This window comes from Gracilinanus agilis, chromosome 3, assembly GCF_016433145.1.
Source record: "Gracilinanus agilis isolate LMUSP501 chromosome 3, AgileGrace, whole genome shotgun sequence".
Classification (NCBI taxonomy): domain Eukaryota; kingdom Metazoa; phylum Chordata; class Mammalia; order Didelphimorphia; family Didelphidae; genus Gracilinanus; species Gracilinanus agilis.
Window position 1 is genome coordinate 605991790 of NC_058132.1, and position 19162 is coordinate 606010951.

The following is a 19162-nucleotide window of genomic DNA, read 5'->3' on the forward strand; positions in this document are numbered from 1 at the left end:
CTCCTATTCTACAAGTACTTGCCAAGAAGACTTATTTTGCATGAATATTTACATTTGAAATATTGCAGCTACACCTAGAGGATTAGTCGGTAGCATATGTCACATAAATGTTAACAATGGTATAAAGATGACATTGTGCAAAATATTTTGGGAGGATTTAATTGTTCATCCAGATATTTGTTGAACAAGCTGCCTTGCCCTTGGAATTCTCCTGTTTAGTGTAGAACAGATGTGCTGAACAACTCCCAAAGCTGAGACATGAGGTGGTGATCAGAAAGGGTCAGCTCATTCTTTCTGCCACTAGAAGAGCCCATTCACTTACAATTTAAAATCTATAATGCAGATTTAGATTACTCTAGCTTTTGCTTCCACTTGTCTAACTTCTTTTCAGTACACTTTGAATGGACCTTCATCATTGTCTTCATTGTCAATAAGAATGTCGAATTTTTAATTATTTAGATTTTAGAAAGAATTTGTAAAAATTTTCCTGACAATACATTGTGAATTTGGAGGGAATATAAAGAGAATGGGAGTACACTTAGCATTCAAATACTGATGAGATGTGCCATAAGAGAGGTGTGCTGGGAAAAGTGTAGGCTGGGTAATACCAAAAGACATTCTTCTCTAATTCACAATTTTAACAATTTTCCCATAAAGGAAAGCATGCTTTCTATTAATTAACTAATGTGAAAATTTAAAAAGGGCCTATATTGTGCTTAGAAGGTTCATATAATAACTCTGTTTCTCTTACTGAATCATATAATGTTTTATATTGTTTAGAATCCTAGAATGAGGTGGTAGGAAAATATAGTCTGAACTTCTGATTTCATTTTCTATACATGGATTAAATGATTTTCAAATAAATATTCAAACAAATCTCTTAGTCCTTTATCTCTTTGCCCACCAAGGGAATTATTGGGGCTATAAATATAGCTGCAATTCCAAACCATTTCAGCTATTTTAAGTTTTGCTTATTTCCATGCTCTTTAAGAGATTTTTCTAGAACAAGGTATAGTTGATTGGAGTAGTCTCTATGAAAAAATTTACCCAGCAAATAGTTTGAATGATCTATTTTTTTTATGCCTGAAGATACAGACAAAATTTAGACAATGGTTCTTGGAATACAACATGAATTACATGGATTAGTTAGAAGAATGAACACTTAGTGAAATGTAACATCCATTAGGGTGTTAATTCCTCCAAATTTCATGAGTATGATGGGATTTAATGTTGAGCTAATTAAACCTGCTCAATATGATACTTAAAATGTAAATCATATATTATTATTTTAACCTGAAACATAATCAAGAGCATCAAACACTATTTTCTTTATAAGACTGAATTGTGGATAATGTTTCAAATTGTCCATAAAATAGGGTCTAATAGAAATCAAACAGTCATTTTTGGAATGACAATATGCTTTGCTTTGCTCTTTTATTTTCTTTTTGTGAGTGTGGGGCACATTTATGGAAGACGTGTCTGTGAATTTCAGAAATGTCTTTTTATTTCCATAACGTTAACAATAGATACAGTGATATTTATGAGTGATTAGAAAGAGAAAGAAAAAACACAGTAAAATGTGGTAAAAATAAAAATGGCATCCAAAAGCAATATTTTCATACTAAAGGATTTTTTGGAAAAATTTACAAAATTTATTATTTGAAAGTCCTTCAGTAAATAGGAGCATTTTGATACAATTTTAGTTGTTTATTTTTAAATCTCTCAGATATAACTTAAATCAAATTTCTACATTATAAGTAACAACAACAAAAATACCCTAATGAAATGAAAAGCTTTTTTGGGCTGAGATTTTTTTCAAGCATTTCAGAAAGAAACATATTCACTGAACACGTTCTTAATGATCACAAAAATATTTATTTCCTGAAAAAGAAAACATTTTAAATTGTAGAATAGTATCAAAATTGTTAAAAAGGATATCTCATTTATTTGGATTGTGCTACAGATTTTTCATTCATAACTTATGTTGTAGTTGGTTTTTATCCCTTAACAACTTAGTTTTCTCCTAAGTAACGTTCAATTATTATTAAGTTATACAGACTCAGTCACTCATGTATGCTTTGATCATATTAATAAATTGCAAGGTGACATGGAGAATGTAGAAATATATAACGTAGCACTTGCCCCCTGGGAATTTGCCATTTTGCCTGGATGCTACAATGTAGAGTCTAAAATGGCTACTGAGATTAGTATTAGTATTAGTATTAGTATGAGAATTAGAATATATAATGAATAGCAAACATAAGTCATTAAGAACATTATGTTGACTTTGCTGTTGTAAGTAAAAATATTTTAAAAATTGCAACTCATTTGTTTCAGGCTAAATCATACATCAGACCTTTTCTTTTTTTAGAACATTTCTTAAATCCATCTTTTTTAAAAATCTATTATCATTGCTAAATACTCATCTTATTTTTCAGTGGGCCCAACTCCGATTTCTCACATACTTACTGCCCCATTCATGTCAAATAAAACTCACTTTGTCTTCTTTCTGAGACATACTGAAATCCAACCTTTTTATTCTAGTCTTTCAATGATTTGGACTTTTGTTTCCTATGCACACAAAACAATTGTTTATTTTATCTAATGTGGTTTAAAAAAGGGTTGGAAATTATTTGTTTGGCTTAATGAACATTGTAAATTGGCATCATTTTTCATTTATAAATAGTTATGCTTTTTGCTTGAGAGAATACAAACAAAAGGGGTACCTAAACATTTCGTGATGTAACTATTTCTTTAATATTCCAATATCTCTCATTTTGGCTAATCACACATTGCATCTATTAGGTGAGATGCTGGAATATAATTTTCTTTAATGACATTATTATATAGATTGGTCATTCCTGGCCACTTTGACCTTAAGTTAATATTGAAGTGTTTCCTAATGAGTAGTTGTTTATGACACACAATTTCTTTTGTCACCCTATTGTTCTCTTAGGTGCATGTATATGTATGCGTGTATTTGTATTTTTTCCCTTTCTGATCAGTTAAAATTTAAATTGTTCATGGAAAGGGATGATCTTTTTTCATTCTTTTAGACATCATAGAAGCCCAGCATATGTAATACATAGTATTTATTCAAAGAAACAAATTGTTGTTATTTGGAAAACATAGAAATTTCAGAGATAAGATGCATGGATACAGAGGAACAGAATACAGTAATATTCCTAATACAAAGTGCAGATTGGGCTCAACAAAATAAAATATAGATCAGTATGATCCTCAGGGGCAGCTAGGTGGTATGGTAGATAGAACACTTAGACCCAGAGTCAGGAAGATCTGAGTTAAACTGGTCTCAGACACTTATTAGCTGAATGACTCTGGGCAAGTTATTTCACCCTTATTTGCTTCAGATCTTCATTTGTAAATTGGGGACACTCTGGAGAAGGAAATGACGAACTATCATAGTATCTTTGCTAAGAAAACTCCATGAACAAAGTTCATGGGATCACATAGAGTTGAACATAACTGAAAGAGTGAACAAAAACAATTTACTTCCCTACTCCTAAACTATTCTTGCACATCTGTGAATGATACAAATTATATTTGTAATTTAATTGCATGTCAGTGTTGTATATATATGTTTTAGGAAATAATTTCTGGGAGAACAGACACTAAATATTTAATTTACTTAGTAGAACACTGCACATGAGAGTACTTACAATTATTCAATGATCAAATAAATGTAAATACCATTATCATTAACTTAGGCATTCCCAGCAAGGAAAATTTAAACAACATTAATACAAATTGAGTACAGTTACCCATCCATAATGAAGTTCTGCTGATGACCAGTTTTGTGAACCTCTTTCCTAGGCATGTAATGGCTGCATCATTTCTGTGGGAGGGCAGATTCCCAATAATCTGGCAGTGCCACTTTACAAGAACGGAGTCAAGATCATGGGCACAAGCCCACTACAGATCGATAGGGCTGAGGACCGCTCCATCTTCTCGGCTGTTCTGGATGAACTGAAGGTGGCTCAGGCACCATGGAAGGCTGTTAATACCTTGGTAAGAAGAAAAATGAATGGCAAATGACTTTTAAACTTTCTTTTAAGAGGGTCTACCAGAAGGCAGTTTATTTCATAGTTGCCACATCTCTCTCATTCAAAATCAGATGATTATATGCTAAATTTTTAGGACATGGTATCAAAACAGTAAAAGTAATATGATAATTTTTTATTTATTTAGTGTTAGTACATTATCAAATGACACGTGTGCAATGTAGTTTGTAAAAGATATTATAGAAAATGAAGTTACTGTGATTATTTGTTTATTTAGACCCAATTATATGAAAAAGAAAGTCTTTGCCCCCAATGAGCTTACATTCTATTAGATACAGATTTATTAACCTTTTTAGTGTAAAGATTAAAAAAATAGTAAAACTAAAAATATAATTTTCTCCCATCCAAGTTCATAAAGCCCTTGAATAAAGCAAGGATTACAAAATTATTTTAATATGTGTGTATATATAGAAGATCTCTTCAACTGGAGTCATCTTTTGACTCATCCTCTTCATAGTTGGGAGGTATCATGGGGTCTAGAAGGTTATGCTAGATGAGCATTCTGGCTTAGCCTTCAAGACTGTAGATTTTGGGTCCTGAGCCCATGATAGACTTTTTGTCTATTGCTGGAGGACTAGTCTTCCTGAATGAGAAGAGGCTTATCATTGGTTGTACCAGATAACAACTTTTCTGTTTTGTGTGTGTGTGTATGTGTGAATGTGTGTATATGTGTGTGTGTGTGTGTGTGTGTGTGTGTGTGTGTGTGTTTTGGTTGTAGCAACTCATAAAATTGTCCCATAAGGTACAAAGAATTGGTCTATAAGAGTAAAGTGATGCTTTCGTTGAAGAAATTGCATGACCATTAAACAAAAGTTTAAGCATTAGGTTTGAAGTCTACATTCTAAAAGGAGAAATATAAATTCATAACCAACATTTATTAGAAGTAATAGAAATAGGGGGCAGCTAAGTGGCTCAATGGATAGAGATCCAGGTGTGCACTTAACCTCCATTGCCCAGTCCTTACCTCTCTTCTTCCTTGGAGCCAATATATAGTATTGAAGGTAAGGAGTTTAAAAAAAGAAGTAAAGGAAATGTGGTCACTTTCAAGCAAATCCTCTGATCAAAGCTTAGTTTACTTGTCCTGCTACTTCATCTGTAGTAACTGTTTAAGAGAAGTCTTGAAAAGAAACAGTTAAAAAGACCCATCGGTTTTCTTTTCTATTCTGGTTAAACTCTTACAGAATTGGTTGAGTGATGAGTGTTAGTTAGGCTGACACCCTAATCTATTGAGGGACTTAGGATCTTGTTGATTGACTAGCCAATAGAATTTCCAGAAAACTCAATACTGCTTAAGAATCATACATATTTAATGGAGATCTCGAATCTCATGTGCCATCAGAAGAGATTCTTACTTTAGCACAAATGTACCAATACACAAAATAGTGACCTATAAAAGAAGTTAAAAACAGTTCTGAAAAGAAGATAGGAACTAGTTTATTAATTGAAATCTGCCCCTTGCCCAAAGGGGTCTACTATTAGGTTGCCTCAGGAAGGAGGAAAAACCAAGGACTATTCCATTGTCCAAGAGAGAAAGACAAACCAAGAGAATCAGAGACAAAGTTCCTATTCTCTTCAACCTTCTGGTGGAAGAGTGATGAGTTCTCCTGGCCTGCCAAGAAAATAAGAGAATGACTCCATATTGAGCCAAATTTTTGCTGTCTTTTTTAAACAGAGATAATGAGAATGAGGTCAAGAGAAGGAAACCCAGAACACACGGACCTTGAAATACTACCTATTAGTTCTACTCAAGTGAGCCAGGTCATATTTCTTCTTACTATAACACAGACCTGCTGAGCTTTATTTTCTGGAGGGTGGAAACAAAACCATCCCTTCTTATGATTTTTTTAGAACCTAGCCAGTTCTGAAGATCAAGGGAGAAGATCTTTCATGGAAAAAATCTGTTTTAAATTGAGAGTGTCCTACCCTATTCATATTAGAAAACAAACTCCTCAATTCATGATCTATCTAGGGAGGGTTCTTTACTGAGATCCATTGAGGAAGAGTGGAATATTCTTCACTTTTGTTCTCTTTCCAAAAAGCTAAAAGGAAACTGAGATTTACTCAGACTTCTTATTGACTTAACAGACTTTACCTAAGGGTGACTGAGAGGACAGATTCCTCACACAAATGATTTGAGTCCCAACAATCCATATGATTGGCTATGTGTCTTAAGGCAAAATTTTGGCTCTCAGTTTCCTTATCTGTAAAAAGAGAATATATTCTGTAAGTCCCATTTCAATGGCAAGTCCAGCTGAATTAAATTTGGCATTTAGAAATGTAAACTGGGGCTTCCAAAGAGTTGAGCCCTTTTTAGCTTTTAATTGTATTTTTTTGCATGAATGAGTGAGACATATTTGGTTATGTTATGACTTGATCAATTAACATTATTCCATATGGTCTACTTTTAGTTGTTAATAGAAAGCTTTGCTTTTTCTTTTATTTAGAAAGAAGCTCTTGAATTTGCCAAGTCTGTGGGTTACCCCTGTTTGCTGAGACCTTCCTATGTCTTGAGGTAATGCATTATTAGTAGATTCTATTTTGTTGTACATCTTAAAAAAAAAGAAATGTCCCAAAGAGCCACTACTGAGAGTGAAAAATAGAGTGGAGAATCTGTGTGCTCTATGAACCATGCTAAATCTCTGAAACTAATTGTATGTTTGTGGGGCACCTCCCAAATTAACCCAGGCAGGTTGAGGTCCCATATTCTGTCATTCATTGGAATATTTTTACCCTGGGAAAAGATGACATGAAGCAGTTGAGGGTTTCTAGATATGATATTATTACTCATAATTTGCCCTTTACATGATGAGAGAGGAGAGTTTTACACCAGGAGATAGAAAAAGAGGGAAAAACCAGAATAAGAGATTTCTCTTGCCAGTATCTGTTTTCCAACAGTCAGACATGACAGCAAATCTTTGCTTGTTGTCAACCTGATCTGATGGTGTCTTTTGTTTGAAATGATGAATATTTAAGCTCTGATTGAAAAAAAATTACTGCAAAGAGAATGAGGAAGGAAGATCTTTTACAGTCAAACTTTGAAAGTTGGCTCACCAGTGTAGAAGTTGAGAATTACCACTTGTTCTCCTCAGATGTTAATGCTTGTAAAGAACTACTTCAGTGAACACTGGATAAGAGAAATAACAATTTGCTGCGCACAATTTGCAAGTGTAAATGAAATCTTAGATGGGGTCCTTTAAAAATAATGAAAAATTTCAAATGAGGTGGAAAATGTATTTTTATTTAAATGAGCTTTTCTATAAACTATAGTTTTACAGTACTTCCCCTTCAAAGTATTATTTTGAATATATTCAAGGCAAAAAAAAGTATGGTACCAGAACACAGAGATTTGAATCTTTGTTTTTCTTTTCTTGGGAGTCTGTGTGTGTGTCCTTTACCTTTTATTATGCAAATATCATAAATATAATTTTCATTGATATATCTACTTTGGATATACTTACCTTGTGAAGACTCTGGTGCTTAGACATGGCAAAGACTGCTGGTTTCTTACCTACTTTTCTGCCCACAATATATTCCTTGCACATGCAGTTTTTGTTTTCTTCACTTTCTTATATAGGTAGCAGTTAGTGTTATTTTTATTACCCTCATGACCACTTGAAGGTTTACAAATAAAAGAACTTGGAAGTGTTTTCTGCAGAAATATGGAATAATTGGGAGAGTAGCAGAAAAAAGAAAGTTGAAGATTACTTTTGCTATTTTATTTATTTATCTACTCACTCACTCATTCATTCATTCATCTACCTATTTATTTATTTGTTTATCGATTGATTGGTTGATTGATTTTAAACTCTTACCTTCCATCTTAGAATCAATACTGTATATTGGTTCCATGGCAGAAGAGCAGTAAGGGCTGAGCAATGGAGATTAAGTGACATGTGCAGGGTCACACACCTGGGAAGTGTCTGAGGTTAGATTTGAACCTAGGACCTCCTGTCTCTAGGCCTGGCTCTCAATCCACTGAGTTACCCAGCTGTCCCCAACTTTTGCTATTTTTTTTTAAAAAGAAGCAAAACCAACACTTCTTGCTTATGTTCTTTTTCCCCTTTTTTCTGTCTCCTTAATTTTTCTCCCTTATTTTTTCCTTCCAATTTATTCTTTCCTAATAAAAGTCAGAAAAAAAAAACCTTATACAACACTTTGACTTTTAGAATGAATTCCTTATTTTCAGAGAGTACTCTTTCAGATACCCAGAACTCTGTTCACATTACTGTGGGAACTGATGGGCCTAAACCAATAAAATGTCTTCCTTTAACAGTGCCTATGGCAAATTTATACATATATATTTGGAATAAATCCAAGGCCAGTGGTCAACTCTGACGAAGCCAGTTGAAAGGGTCACTGGGTCCTGCATGGAATCCTGCTGAAGAATGAGAGGCTCCTGCCATGGAAAAGTAGATATACTCTATCCTTTAAAGTGCTGAATCAGAAAGGACTGAGGAATATCATAGTGCCATGGTGCTCATCTTTTTATTCTTCACCTAGGTCTTTTCCCCCCTTTTAGTATTCTACTGAGATGGATTGTCTCGATGAATAACTGGAATAATGACTCACTTTAGAGACAAGCACCCTCTTTTTTAGCCCAGGCTGGAACAAGAGATTGGAACTACAGAGGTTGCTTGAAAATGTTCTGAGAATCAAAGTGGTCCTGTCTTGCATGCTTTGCTTCTGAAGACATAAAAAGAAACTGACCTGCTCTTTTTTTTTCCCTTTTCACAGTGGGTCTGCCATGAATGTAGTATTCTCTGAGGATGAGATGAAGAAATTTCTAGCAGAGGCAACTAGGGTCTCACAGGTATCATCATTTATTTCTCTCATTGTCTCCTTCCCAACTTTTCACTAATTATAGTCCTATTTTGTGTTCTTTTCTTGTTTTGTATTTTCTTTTTTTTCTCATATAATACTATTAGGTAAGTTTATTCTGGCTATTAGCCTACTCCATGTACAAATAAGATGTTTCAGCCACAGGCAATTATGGTTAGATTCTTGTAGTCCTCTCAGGCTACTTGGCTGGAATTTAGTTTTTAACACATAAAGAACTGAAACAGAAATTTACCCATTTGCACCTGTAAGCATATAGCTGATTAAGAATTCTTGGCCTACTTATGGATTAGATGACAAATAAGGGTGTACTGACTCTTCTTGCATTGGACCACCTCAATTATGGTAGTCAATAAAAATGAAAGCTTTTATAGTTTTAAATTTAATTAATTAATTTAATTTAAACCTGACAGCATGTTTGCTTTTGTCAGCAGTGTAGATTTATACTAAATGTTCTTATTCAGCTTATCTTTTTTTTTCTTTTTTGGTGCCCTCATCCATTTGTAAATTAATAAAGTTTTGTACATTTTCTGGTAACTCAAATGCTTTCCTCTGCAGCCTGCTTGTTTTTCTTTTTTTCCCACTGGTATTACCTCGGTGCTATCCGCTTAAGATTTACCCAGTGGGGTTATTGATCTGTAGACCTTGTACTGTGGAAGATGAAAGTAGTATTTTCCTTTTAAATGTTTTCAAAAGCAAGTTGGGGTAAAAAAAATTCACAGGGAAGAGTTTGATGTTAGGTGAATGAAATTTGGAGGGAGCTGAAGAGTGAAATCAGAGGCATTTCAAAGAAGAATGAAGAGTGTGGATAGTTCCCATACAAATGAAGGCAGGCACCTGTCCTGTACAGTGGTTACTATCTTCATTGAATTTTCTGGTAGTGGAGATTTTGGGTAGGAATTTAAAATAAACATTTTGGGTTTTCAAGCTAAATCTGATTGGAAGTCTAGTATCAAGGAGTAGAATTTATCACAAGATTTCAGGATTAGTTTAGTTTATTTTGGTTAAAGAGAATGTCTATTCTTTCTTAAATTACTTAAATTGCTTACTTAAGCTACTATTCTTTCTATCAACTTAAGTTCCTTTGCTCCAAGTTCTTATAATGTTCCCTGTTTCAAGAGAAGAGAATGATATGTACAAACCTTTTGTTTCCAAAGTACTCTTTTTAACGACTCATATTTTGATTTGTTGTCATTGGTGTCTTTGTGGTTAAGCCATTTAAATTATGTCCAACTCTTTGTAGGGTTTTCTTAACAAAGATATGGAAGTGGTTTGCCATTTCCTTCTCCAGCTCATTTTACATATGAGGAACTGAGGCAAACAGGGTTAATTGACCTGTTCAGAGTCACCTAGCTAGCAAATGTCTGAGGCAAGATTTGAACTTGGGAAGATGAATCCTCCTGACTCCAGGCTTGATACTCTTATTCGCCTTATCACCTAGCTATGCACACATTTAGATAATCTTCTTCATCCCAAAGAACCTTAAATCTCATTGTGTCTCTGTACTGCCAGACCCACACTTAAGACCTATCTACCAGACATTTAGGAGGAACATGAAAATTATCTCCTAGTATTTGAAATGCTGTCATATGGAAGAGAGATTTTACTTCTTTTTGACTCCAGTTAGCAGCATTATAAAAGGTGGAAATTATAGACAGACGAGAAGAATTAAGCTACTTTTAAAGAAAAACATCTTGAATTAGAATTATCCAAAAGTAAAATGGGCAGCCTTCGAAGGTAATAAATTTCTCCTTGTGTGAGGTCTTCAAGTAAAAGCTAGATGGCCACTTATTGAAGCTATTGTTGCAAAGATTTTTATTCAGGCTGGATTAGATGGTTATTGAGGTCCCTTCTCACTCTAAGATTCTGTTTTGGGGAAATAGGCAGAACCTAACTAAGAACAATAGGCTAAGTGATGAGATTTTTTTGGGCACAGAGGGTGAGAAGTCTTTCATATGAAAAAAAACACAACACCATAATATATAGTTTCTGATTGTATGTGTAATTTTAGAATTCATTTTTAGTTCACCAATTGCTAGATGTTAGAGAAAGGTCTCTAGCCTAACTATTCAACTTTCAATATCCTTATTCTTGTAGAAGAGTTTTGCTACCAACTTTATTTATTGTAAGGAGTTTAGAATCTCCTAAGTAGTATTCATATAAGCAACAGCATTCCCTTGATACCGTTTGTGGTTTCAATTCCTAGGTTTGATTTTCTTTTTTGTTTTTGTGACAGGAACATCCAGTCGTGTTGACAAAATTTGTTGAGGGAGCTCGAGAAGTGGAAATGGATGCTGTTGGCAAAGATGGACGAGTAAGAACCCTAACCTTACCTCCTAAATTCCTACTCAAACCCTTTTTAATCTAAAAATTTTGAAATCTTACAAACATTACAATTTATGGATAGATTAAAAACCCCACATTTTTAATACTCAATGGGAAAGTAGGTTAGTACAATTAAAAATGCTAATTAATTGACATTTCAGCTGATGTCACAGATACCATATTTTCTATTCTTCTTACCTGTTAGAAATTCCTTTGAAAAATTTCAGAATTAATTATCATCCTGTTGTCATAGTTCTTTTAAAATAGATTCTCCTTCATTTCTTTTTTCTGTAGTTTTCCTTTCATATTTCAATGGAGGCTATAAATATACCCAACAGCTCTGATGTTCACAAATGAAAGCCTCTGCTTTTCTTCTCTCCAGATTTCTCTGATCCTTTATTTGATTGGGTTAGCAAAGGTAAAGAATGGATATAGTAGGGTGGATAAAGATAATTGCATAAAAATTACCACAACAGATTAGGTCTTTGTCTAATAGAGTTTGTTGTCCTATTGCTAGTTATACCCAACCCTTGGAGAAAAATGAGAGCTCTGTGGAATACATTTATTCATATTCTATAGTTCTAAAAATAGGGCATGTTGTTTCATCTGAGGAAAAAAAAACACATTTGGAGGCTGGGCCATTTCATTTCCCTTAGGAATCCTTTTTAGAGTATCCTTAACAGGTAGCTATCTCACCTCTGCTTAAACTCTTCCAGTAATGAAGAGTTTGCTGTCTCGTAGGACAACTCATTCACATTTTAAAGAGCTATAATTATTTGAAAATCCTTTCCTACATTAAACTGAAATCTTTGCTCTTGATATTCCTATACATTACTTTTAGTTCTGCACTTTGGTCATACATGGAACAAATTCAGTCTTTCTTCCATTTGATACTCTTTCAAATATTTGAATGCTATTTTGAAATAGCCCCTATTTACATGGCTTTTTCCTTGGCTAAAAATGACCAGTTGCTTACTCTGATCCCTTTATATCATGGTTTCTAGTCCCTTCATCATTTTTGGTAATCTTATGTTTATTGTGCTAGCTCTTAAAAACTGTCACAAAGAACCTCATGTTAATTCTATATGTGCTTTTATCAATTCACTTATATTAGGACTCTGAACCCTCTTCTTCTGGATACAACTAGAATATTAATAGTGGACTATAAGATTATAAAAATCCTACTGGAAGACCTCTTATATTGAATTATCTTGAAGGTTCAGTCATTTAATCTCTTGCAATCTTTTTGATATGAAGTCCTGCTAAAAATTTAAAATTATGTAATAATTAAAAGTTTGCAAATTGATTTTCTTATAAAAACATGTAAAGTGGGGAATTACATGTATTCTATTTTTATGGGTGAGGAAATTAAGGTTAAGAGAGTTGAGAGGTCTTACTAGAGTTTAAAAGTGAATATGAATATCAGAATTCAAACTCTAGATTTTCCTGACTTCAATTCTTGCATCCTTTCCTGCAAGATATCACCCTTCTATTTTGTTAAATCTCTCCCATCCTGAACTTGCCCACATATTTGGAACCTAAATATATAATATTTGATTCAATTCGGTTTTTTTGTTAGTTCTAATTCATTGTTATAGCTTTGGCAGATGTTTTTCTAGACAATAGGAATGTCTTCTTAGAATTTCTTCCCATTGATCATTCTATCTGAGTCTATACAGACTAAGGGTCATTTGGAACTGGGTTCACATTTAACATTTGATACATACTGGCTGTGTGACCTTTGGAAGTCACTTATCTTCTAAGGACTTTAGGCAGATTTTTAGGATTATAAATTGCACAGAAAGAAATTGACCTACGTTGATAGAGATAACCAGAATGATACTTCCAGCAAATGTTCTAATCACTAAAAATGCTCCCTCCCTTAAATGAATTTTTGCTTCTGTGCCAGCATGGTTACATATATTAGGATAGTGCCATTCCAATCCTCTCTCTGGGTAGTCAAGTTTCCATAACACTGTTGCTTCCTTTCTTTTTCATTATTATCCAAATGCTCTGTTTTGACATTTTTGATGTCAATGTATATGCCTTCTTAACAGAAAGTATAACTCTTCTATGCTATTTACTATATTTCTTTCTTTTGAGCATTGCATAACTTTTCATGTTTTCATCATGACTCTCATTCCCATAAATTTCACCAATACATAGCCAATACACACAGTAATTGTGTCAGGAGCAGGACTTGATTTCAGATCTTCCTGAGACATTGTTCATGACTACATCGTTCAACCTCTCAGTTACCAACAACAATAACAAAAACTCGATACCCATAAAACCCAATTCAGTTGTTCAACACTTTCTCATAGCCATCTTTTCATTTCTTTTCTTCATTTTCCTTTTGAAAATACATTTGCTCAAACAATGATTGAAAGTACTGATCTCCCAAGTCTTTCAGTTTATAACCCAGAACTTTAAAGTCAATCAATTTACAAATATTCATTAAGTGCTTACTTATGTTCTGTGGTTACCAGGGAAAACTTTCTGCTTTAATGGAGTTTATATTCAAATAAAGGAGAATATATCTATATCTATATCTATATCTATATCTATATCTATATCTATATCTATATCTATATCTATATCTATATCTATATCAATAGATATATAGAAATGCATGCAGAGTAGATGGAAATTAGTGTTATAGGATAAAATATTACTAGCAACAAAGTGGACTGGAAAAGACCTCCCAGAGTTGGCCTTAACTGAATCTTAAAGGAAACCAGATGTTCTAAAAGGTAGAGGTGAGGAAAATAGTAGCCAGGTCAAAGATGGGAGTTGGAGTATTATGTGTGATGAGCAAAAAGTAGACCAGAATTCTTTGATTGTAGAATTGTGTGTGTGTGTGTGTGTGTGTGTGTGTGCGTGTGTGTGCGTGTGTGTGTGTAAAATGTGTTGCTAGAAAGAAATTCCAGGATTCTTTGGATAGTATAGGCTATTTCCATATTAATTAGCAGAAGTGAATACTAGCTATTAAGGTTTATGCTTTTCTATAACACTCTAGTAAGAAAGCATACTTCTCAATTAGTCAAATCATTACAGTGTATATCTGCTATTATATCATTAAATAGGGAATCACCAAGAGGATAGATCAATTGCCTGAGAATGAGATAGTCTTCTTATTAGAAATGGTAATTAACTGATCTTCTCTTCTCTTCTCTCCAATTTTCTCTTTTTTTCCTCTAGGTTATTTCCCATGCCATCTCTGAACATGTGGAAGATGCAGGGGTCCATTCAGGAGATGCCACTCTGATGCTACCAACACAAACCATCAGTCAAGGAGCCATTGAAAAGGTTATCATTGTTATATAATGTCTAAGGATTTAGACCAAAGGCAAAGATATCAACTTTTTTTTTACATAACGTGTAATGAAAATATATTGATATCATTTAATCCATGTAGGTGTTTCTGCTACTGACGACAATTGTAGAGCCTCTACTTTTATTATTTTGTGGAATTCTTATCTACGTTTTTCAAAAATTCTCAAGAGGTTTTATACAACTTAATGAAGGGCTCCCTCTTTTTTCTAATAACTTGTGGGTACCACTATAAAATTCAGTGGAACAAATTTATTTCTCAGGATCATTAGGACATTTTAAAGAAAATGAACTAGCTCTTTTCTTCCCTCTTTCAAACATAAATTCAGTTTTATTAGGGATCTTAAAATCTTTCCCAAGAAGGAAAGCTGAATCAATATGTAACATACATGGGTATTTTCAAACCATAATTTAAGTTTATAAGGCATTTCTCACAGCTGATGTTCTTTTAATATTAATCTTCACTTCTATCTAATTTGCTTAGTATAGTTTTTCAGACAATCTTTCTTCATCTTCCATTCTAGTGTTTTATTGCAACAGTGAATGAAAGTCAGATTTGGAAATATTAGATTGAGGAAATAGCTCAAGAGAACAATAGTGCTGCATGAAATGCACCTATTTCAAATATGTCCCTGCTTCAGAATAATGATTCTAAGAACTCTAATTTTCCAAATGTCCTAGAACTCAGTTCTTGGAATTGATACATAGGTCTTTGTTTCTTTCATCTTCCCATTAAATTGGTTCTCTGCTCTCAAAAAGGTAACCTGTAAAGCACCCATGACTTCTTTCATCAGGCCACTCTCACAGCTCTTAATTTCTAGCTATATGGACACAACGTGTAGGGGACACTTAGGGCTCTCCTGTGGAGAAATGTAGCCACCCTCTCACCCTTATCCATCCATCTCACTTTAACTCCTCCACGGGTCAGGCAATTGTCTGTCTCAAGAATGCAACCTAAAAGAAAGCTGTCCTGCCTCTTTTCCATATCATGTAATTGCTCCTCAGCAGGTGAAATTTTGGTTCTGAGAAGAATTTTGTTCTATGTCTTCTGATACTGGAATCACTAGGCTAAAAAGTCTTCAGCTAGCCATCAAAGTGAATCTAAAGAAAATAAATCCCTATGTGATTGAGGAAAGGTAATAATAAATAAATGATATCTATTTTTCTATTGGCCATTGCATCATTAGTGCCTAATATTTATCAATAGCTAAAAGGATCATCAGAAAGTTCTCAGTTATAGAAATGAAGAGGTTAAAGAAATGCATTTATTTTTATTATTATTTTTATATATAATATACAACAAAATATATGAAAACATATTTTATTATTAAATTTTATTATTAAGGAAATAACATTTATTAATGTTATACATTGTATAAAATAATATCATGATTGCATTATCTTATCTCTTCCCTCTAGGTAAAGGATGCCACCAGAAAAATTGCAAAGGCCTTTGCTATCTCTGGACCATTCAATGTGCAGTTTCTTGTGAGAGGAAACGATGTCCTGGTAAGAATTGTCATGGCTGTTTGAGAAGACAATACTCATAATTACAGTGTGAGGTCAGTTCAGCTCAGGTATTATAGGGCTTCCATTTCTCAGCGTCCCTGAGGCTGCTGCAGCATCTCTGCATGTGGGATGGAGGCGAGCACTGAAAACTTGCCTTTTTGGGATGGAATCTTTGGGTCATTGATATGCCATCCATGGCTTTAAGTCCTCTGTGCTACATTGAAGGAAAATGTGATCTCTGCGAATGCAATGTGGTCATTTGAGGCTGTAGCAAGTTTATAAAAATTGCTGTCTGTGGGCAAATATTGGTGTGCTACTGTGCTGTTACAAGGAAAAGGGAATGGTTTTGAGCGTCATTTAAAGAAAAGTGATATAAGGAAATAGGCTAGCCTTAAAAATTAGACTATATTAAAATTTTTGAGAAATTACGTGCCATAATTATTGATGATCCCAGGACACTTCAGACTATAGCTTATTAGACAAACAATATGTATTACTAGAGAGAATAGTTCTTACCCTTATATTTTCCTTTCATTGCCTTATTCAATTTAATCTTTATTTCCAGGTGATAGAATGTAACTTAAGAGCTTCCCGATCATTCCCCTTCGTGTCTAAGACCCTTGGAGTAGACTTCATTGATGTGGCCACAAAGGTGATGATTGGAGAAAACATCGATGAGACCAATCTTCCTACATTAAATCACCCCATAATTCCTGCTGACTATGTTGCTATTAAGGTAAATGGAAAATATGTAAATTGAAAAATAGAGAATATAAGGTATATATGTAACATAAACATATTACTACATGAGTACACAGGTGTGTATATATTTGTATGCATGTATATATATGCATTTATATGTAGCTAGAGATATAGGCAGAGACTGTTTTTTGCTTTTGTTTGTATCATTAGAGCTCAACATAGTGCCTGGCACATAATGAGAGTTTAATAATGCTAATTGACTGACTAATTGTGCCAGACAGGTGAACAGATGAAATTCGTCCCTAAAGGTTGATATCAATGGGGACTTAATAGGCAAAAATGCCAGATTAGGAATCTGTGTTAGAATCTTCTAATTATAGGCTTCTTTTGGCCATTTATTCCTTCCATAAGACACAGTGCTATACTCTCACAGTGACATAGTTGTCAAGAAAAACTAGATGAGAATATTGGCCATACACAGTTTAGAATGGGAATGATTTGCCCAATATCTCATCCTATCATAAAAATTTATCTAAGCGATTCAAGGATTTTCAAACTTGTGTTTTTGTCGCAGAAGATATGTATGAATATTAGACACCAAAATATTATTAATGTAATGTCATTAACAACTGTTAAGGAAAGAATTAAAATGCAATTAGAAGCTTAATAACATAGTTCTAAAGAACTAGTGAGTCAAATAATAAGTTATAGAAAAATGGAAAGTTTTATAAAAGAAAAGGACAATGCTATTAACATAGCAAATGACTATATACTAAAACTTACAGGTGTAATAATAAAAAGAGCCAGTCTTTGAGTCACTCCTTTTCTGGCTCCCTTTGTCCCATCCCCCTTGCAAAAATCCCATCCTTACATAGGAAGCAGCTAAAACAGTTCTGAAGGGAAAATTTATATCTTTATGTGCTTTCATCAATAAAATGGAAAAACAAGCAAATTAAATAGTTAAGCATAAAATTAAAAAATCTTCAACAACAAGAAGTCACAAATCCCTTATTAAATAAAAAGGTAGAAAATAGGAAAATTAAAGAATAAATGAAAAAACTCAAAAGGCAAAATATCATTGAATTGATAATTAAAATGGGGAGCTATTAAAATAAGATAATAAAGTAAACACTTAGCAGAATTGATTAAAAAGAGGAAAACAGAATTTTTCATATATAAAATGGAAAATGGGAACTCCCTACAATTTAGGAGAAAAGAAAAGAAATATCAACATGTTTGTCCAAGTATGTGCTAGCAAAATTGTTAACTCACAGGAAATGGATGAATGGTTACAAAAACATAACATACTCAGATTACCAATATTTAAATAGCTCAATGTCAGAAAAACAAATTAAATGAGCCACAAATAAACACTTAAATAAAAAAAAAACAAACTCCAGGACCAGATGAATTCACATATAAATTCTATCAAATAATTGAGAGGCAATAAATTAATAAGTTCTTCTGGTATACACAGTTTGCAAAAATACAAGGAGAAAGGCCTGTTTCTAATCCCTTTTTACAATATAATTATGGTTTTGATATCTGAAACCAGAAGAGACAAAGCAGAGAAAGAAAATACAGCTCAAAATCCCTAACAAACATTGATGTAAAATTTTAAATAATATTTTAAATGAAATATTAGCAATTAGACTTCACTAATAATTAGAAGATTATACATTATGACCATATTGGGATTTTCCTAGAGGAATAAATATAATAAATCATGTCAATAATACAAAGGAAAAACCATATATTTATGTCAATAGTTACTGAAAAGGTCTTTGACAAAATCCTATGCATGTTTACATGAAAAACTCTACTAATTGTTTTAATATGGTAAATAATATTTATTTAAATCCAAGACCAAATATTATTTGTAATAGAGAAAAATTTGAGGTCTTTCCATTAAGACCTACGATAAAGCAATGCTATTCATTATCATTACTACTATCATAGTGCTAGAAATGCCAAATATATCAATAAGGCAAGAAATAGATGTTAAGGAAATAAACATTTGCATATTATTGGTTATTGTGCATAGAGTGATGGTATACTTAGAAAATCCTAAAGCCAACTTAAAAATTGATTAAAATAATTAAAACCTTCAAAAAAGGTGTAGGATATAAGATCAATCCACATAAATTTGAGCATTCCTGTATATAAAACCAACAAAACTCAGGAGAAGGAGCTAAAATGAGAAATGCCATTTAGAGTAACTATAGAAGTTAGAAAATATTTTAGTGACAGATGAAATCTTTTTGTAATAAGCAGAGAAAGCACTTGGTGTTTTATAGTCATGTTTCAGGGGAAGATATATTCTTCTTATAAATTATATTATAGAGTCCTTGGGTTATTGTGTCTATCAATGAGTG

The 19162-nt window shown here is 33.2% G+C and overlaps 1 protein-coding gene across 1 annotated transcript in view; it reads left to right on the forward strand.

The window, feature by feature from the left end:
* Positions 1-19162, forward strand: part of CPS1 (carbamoyl-phosphate synthase 1) — a 149288-nt gene that overhangs the window by 111666 nt on the left and 18460 nt on the right. Inside the window, exons 26-32 of the mRNA XM_044670734.1 lie at positions 3835-4029; positions 6527-6594; positions 8817-8892; positions 11155-11232; positions 14445-14552; positions 15996-16085; positions 16651-16821. Coding sequence (XP_044526669.1) covers positions 3835-4029; positions 6527-6594; positions 8817-8892; positions 11155-11232; positions 14445-14552; positions 15996-16085; positions 16651-16821 — 786 coding nt within the window. The remainder of the gene's footprint in view (positions 1-3834; positions 4030-6526; positions 6595-8816; positions 8893-11154; positions 11233-14444; positions 14553-15995; positions 16086-16650; positions 16822-19162) is intronic.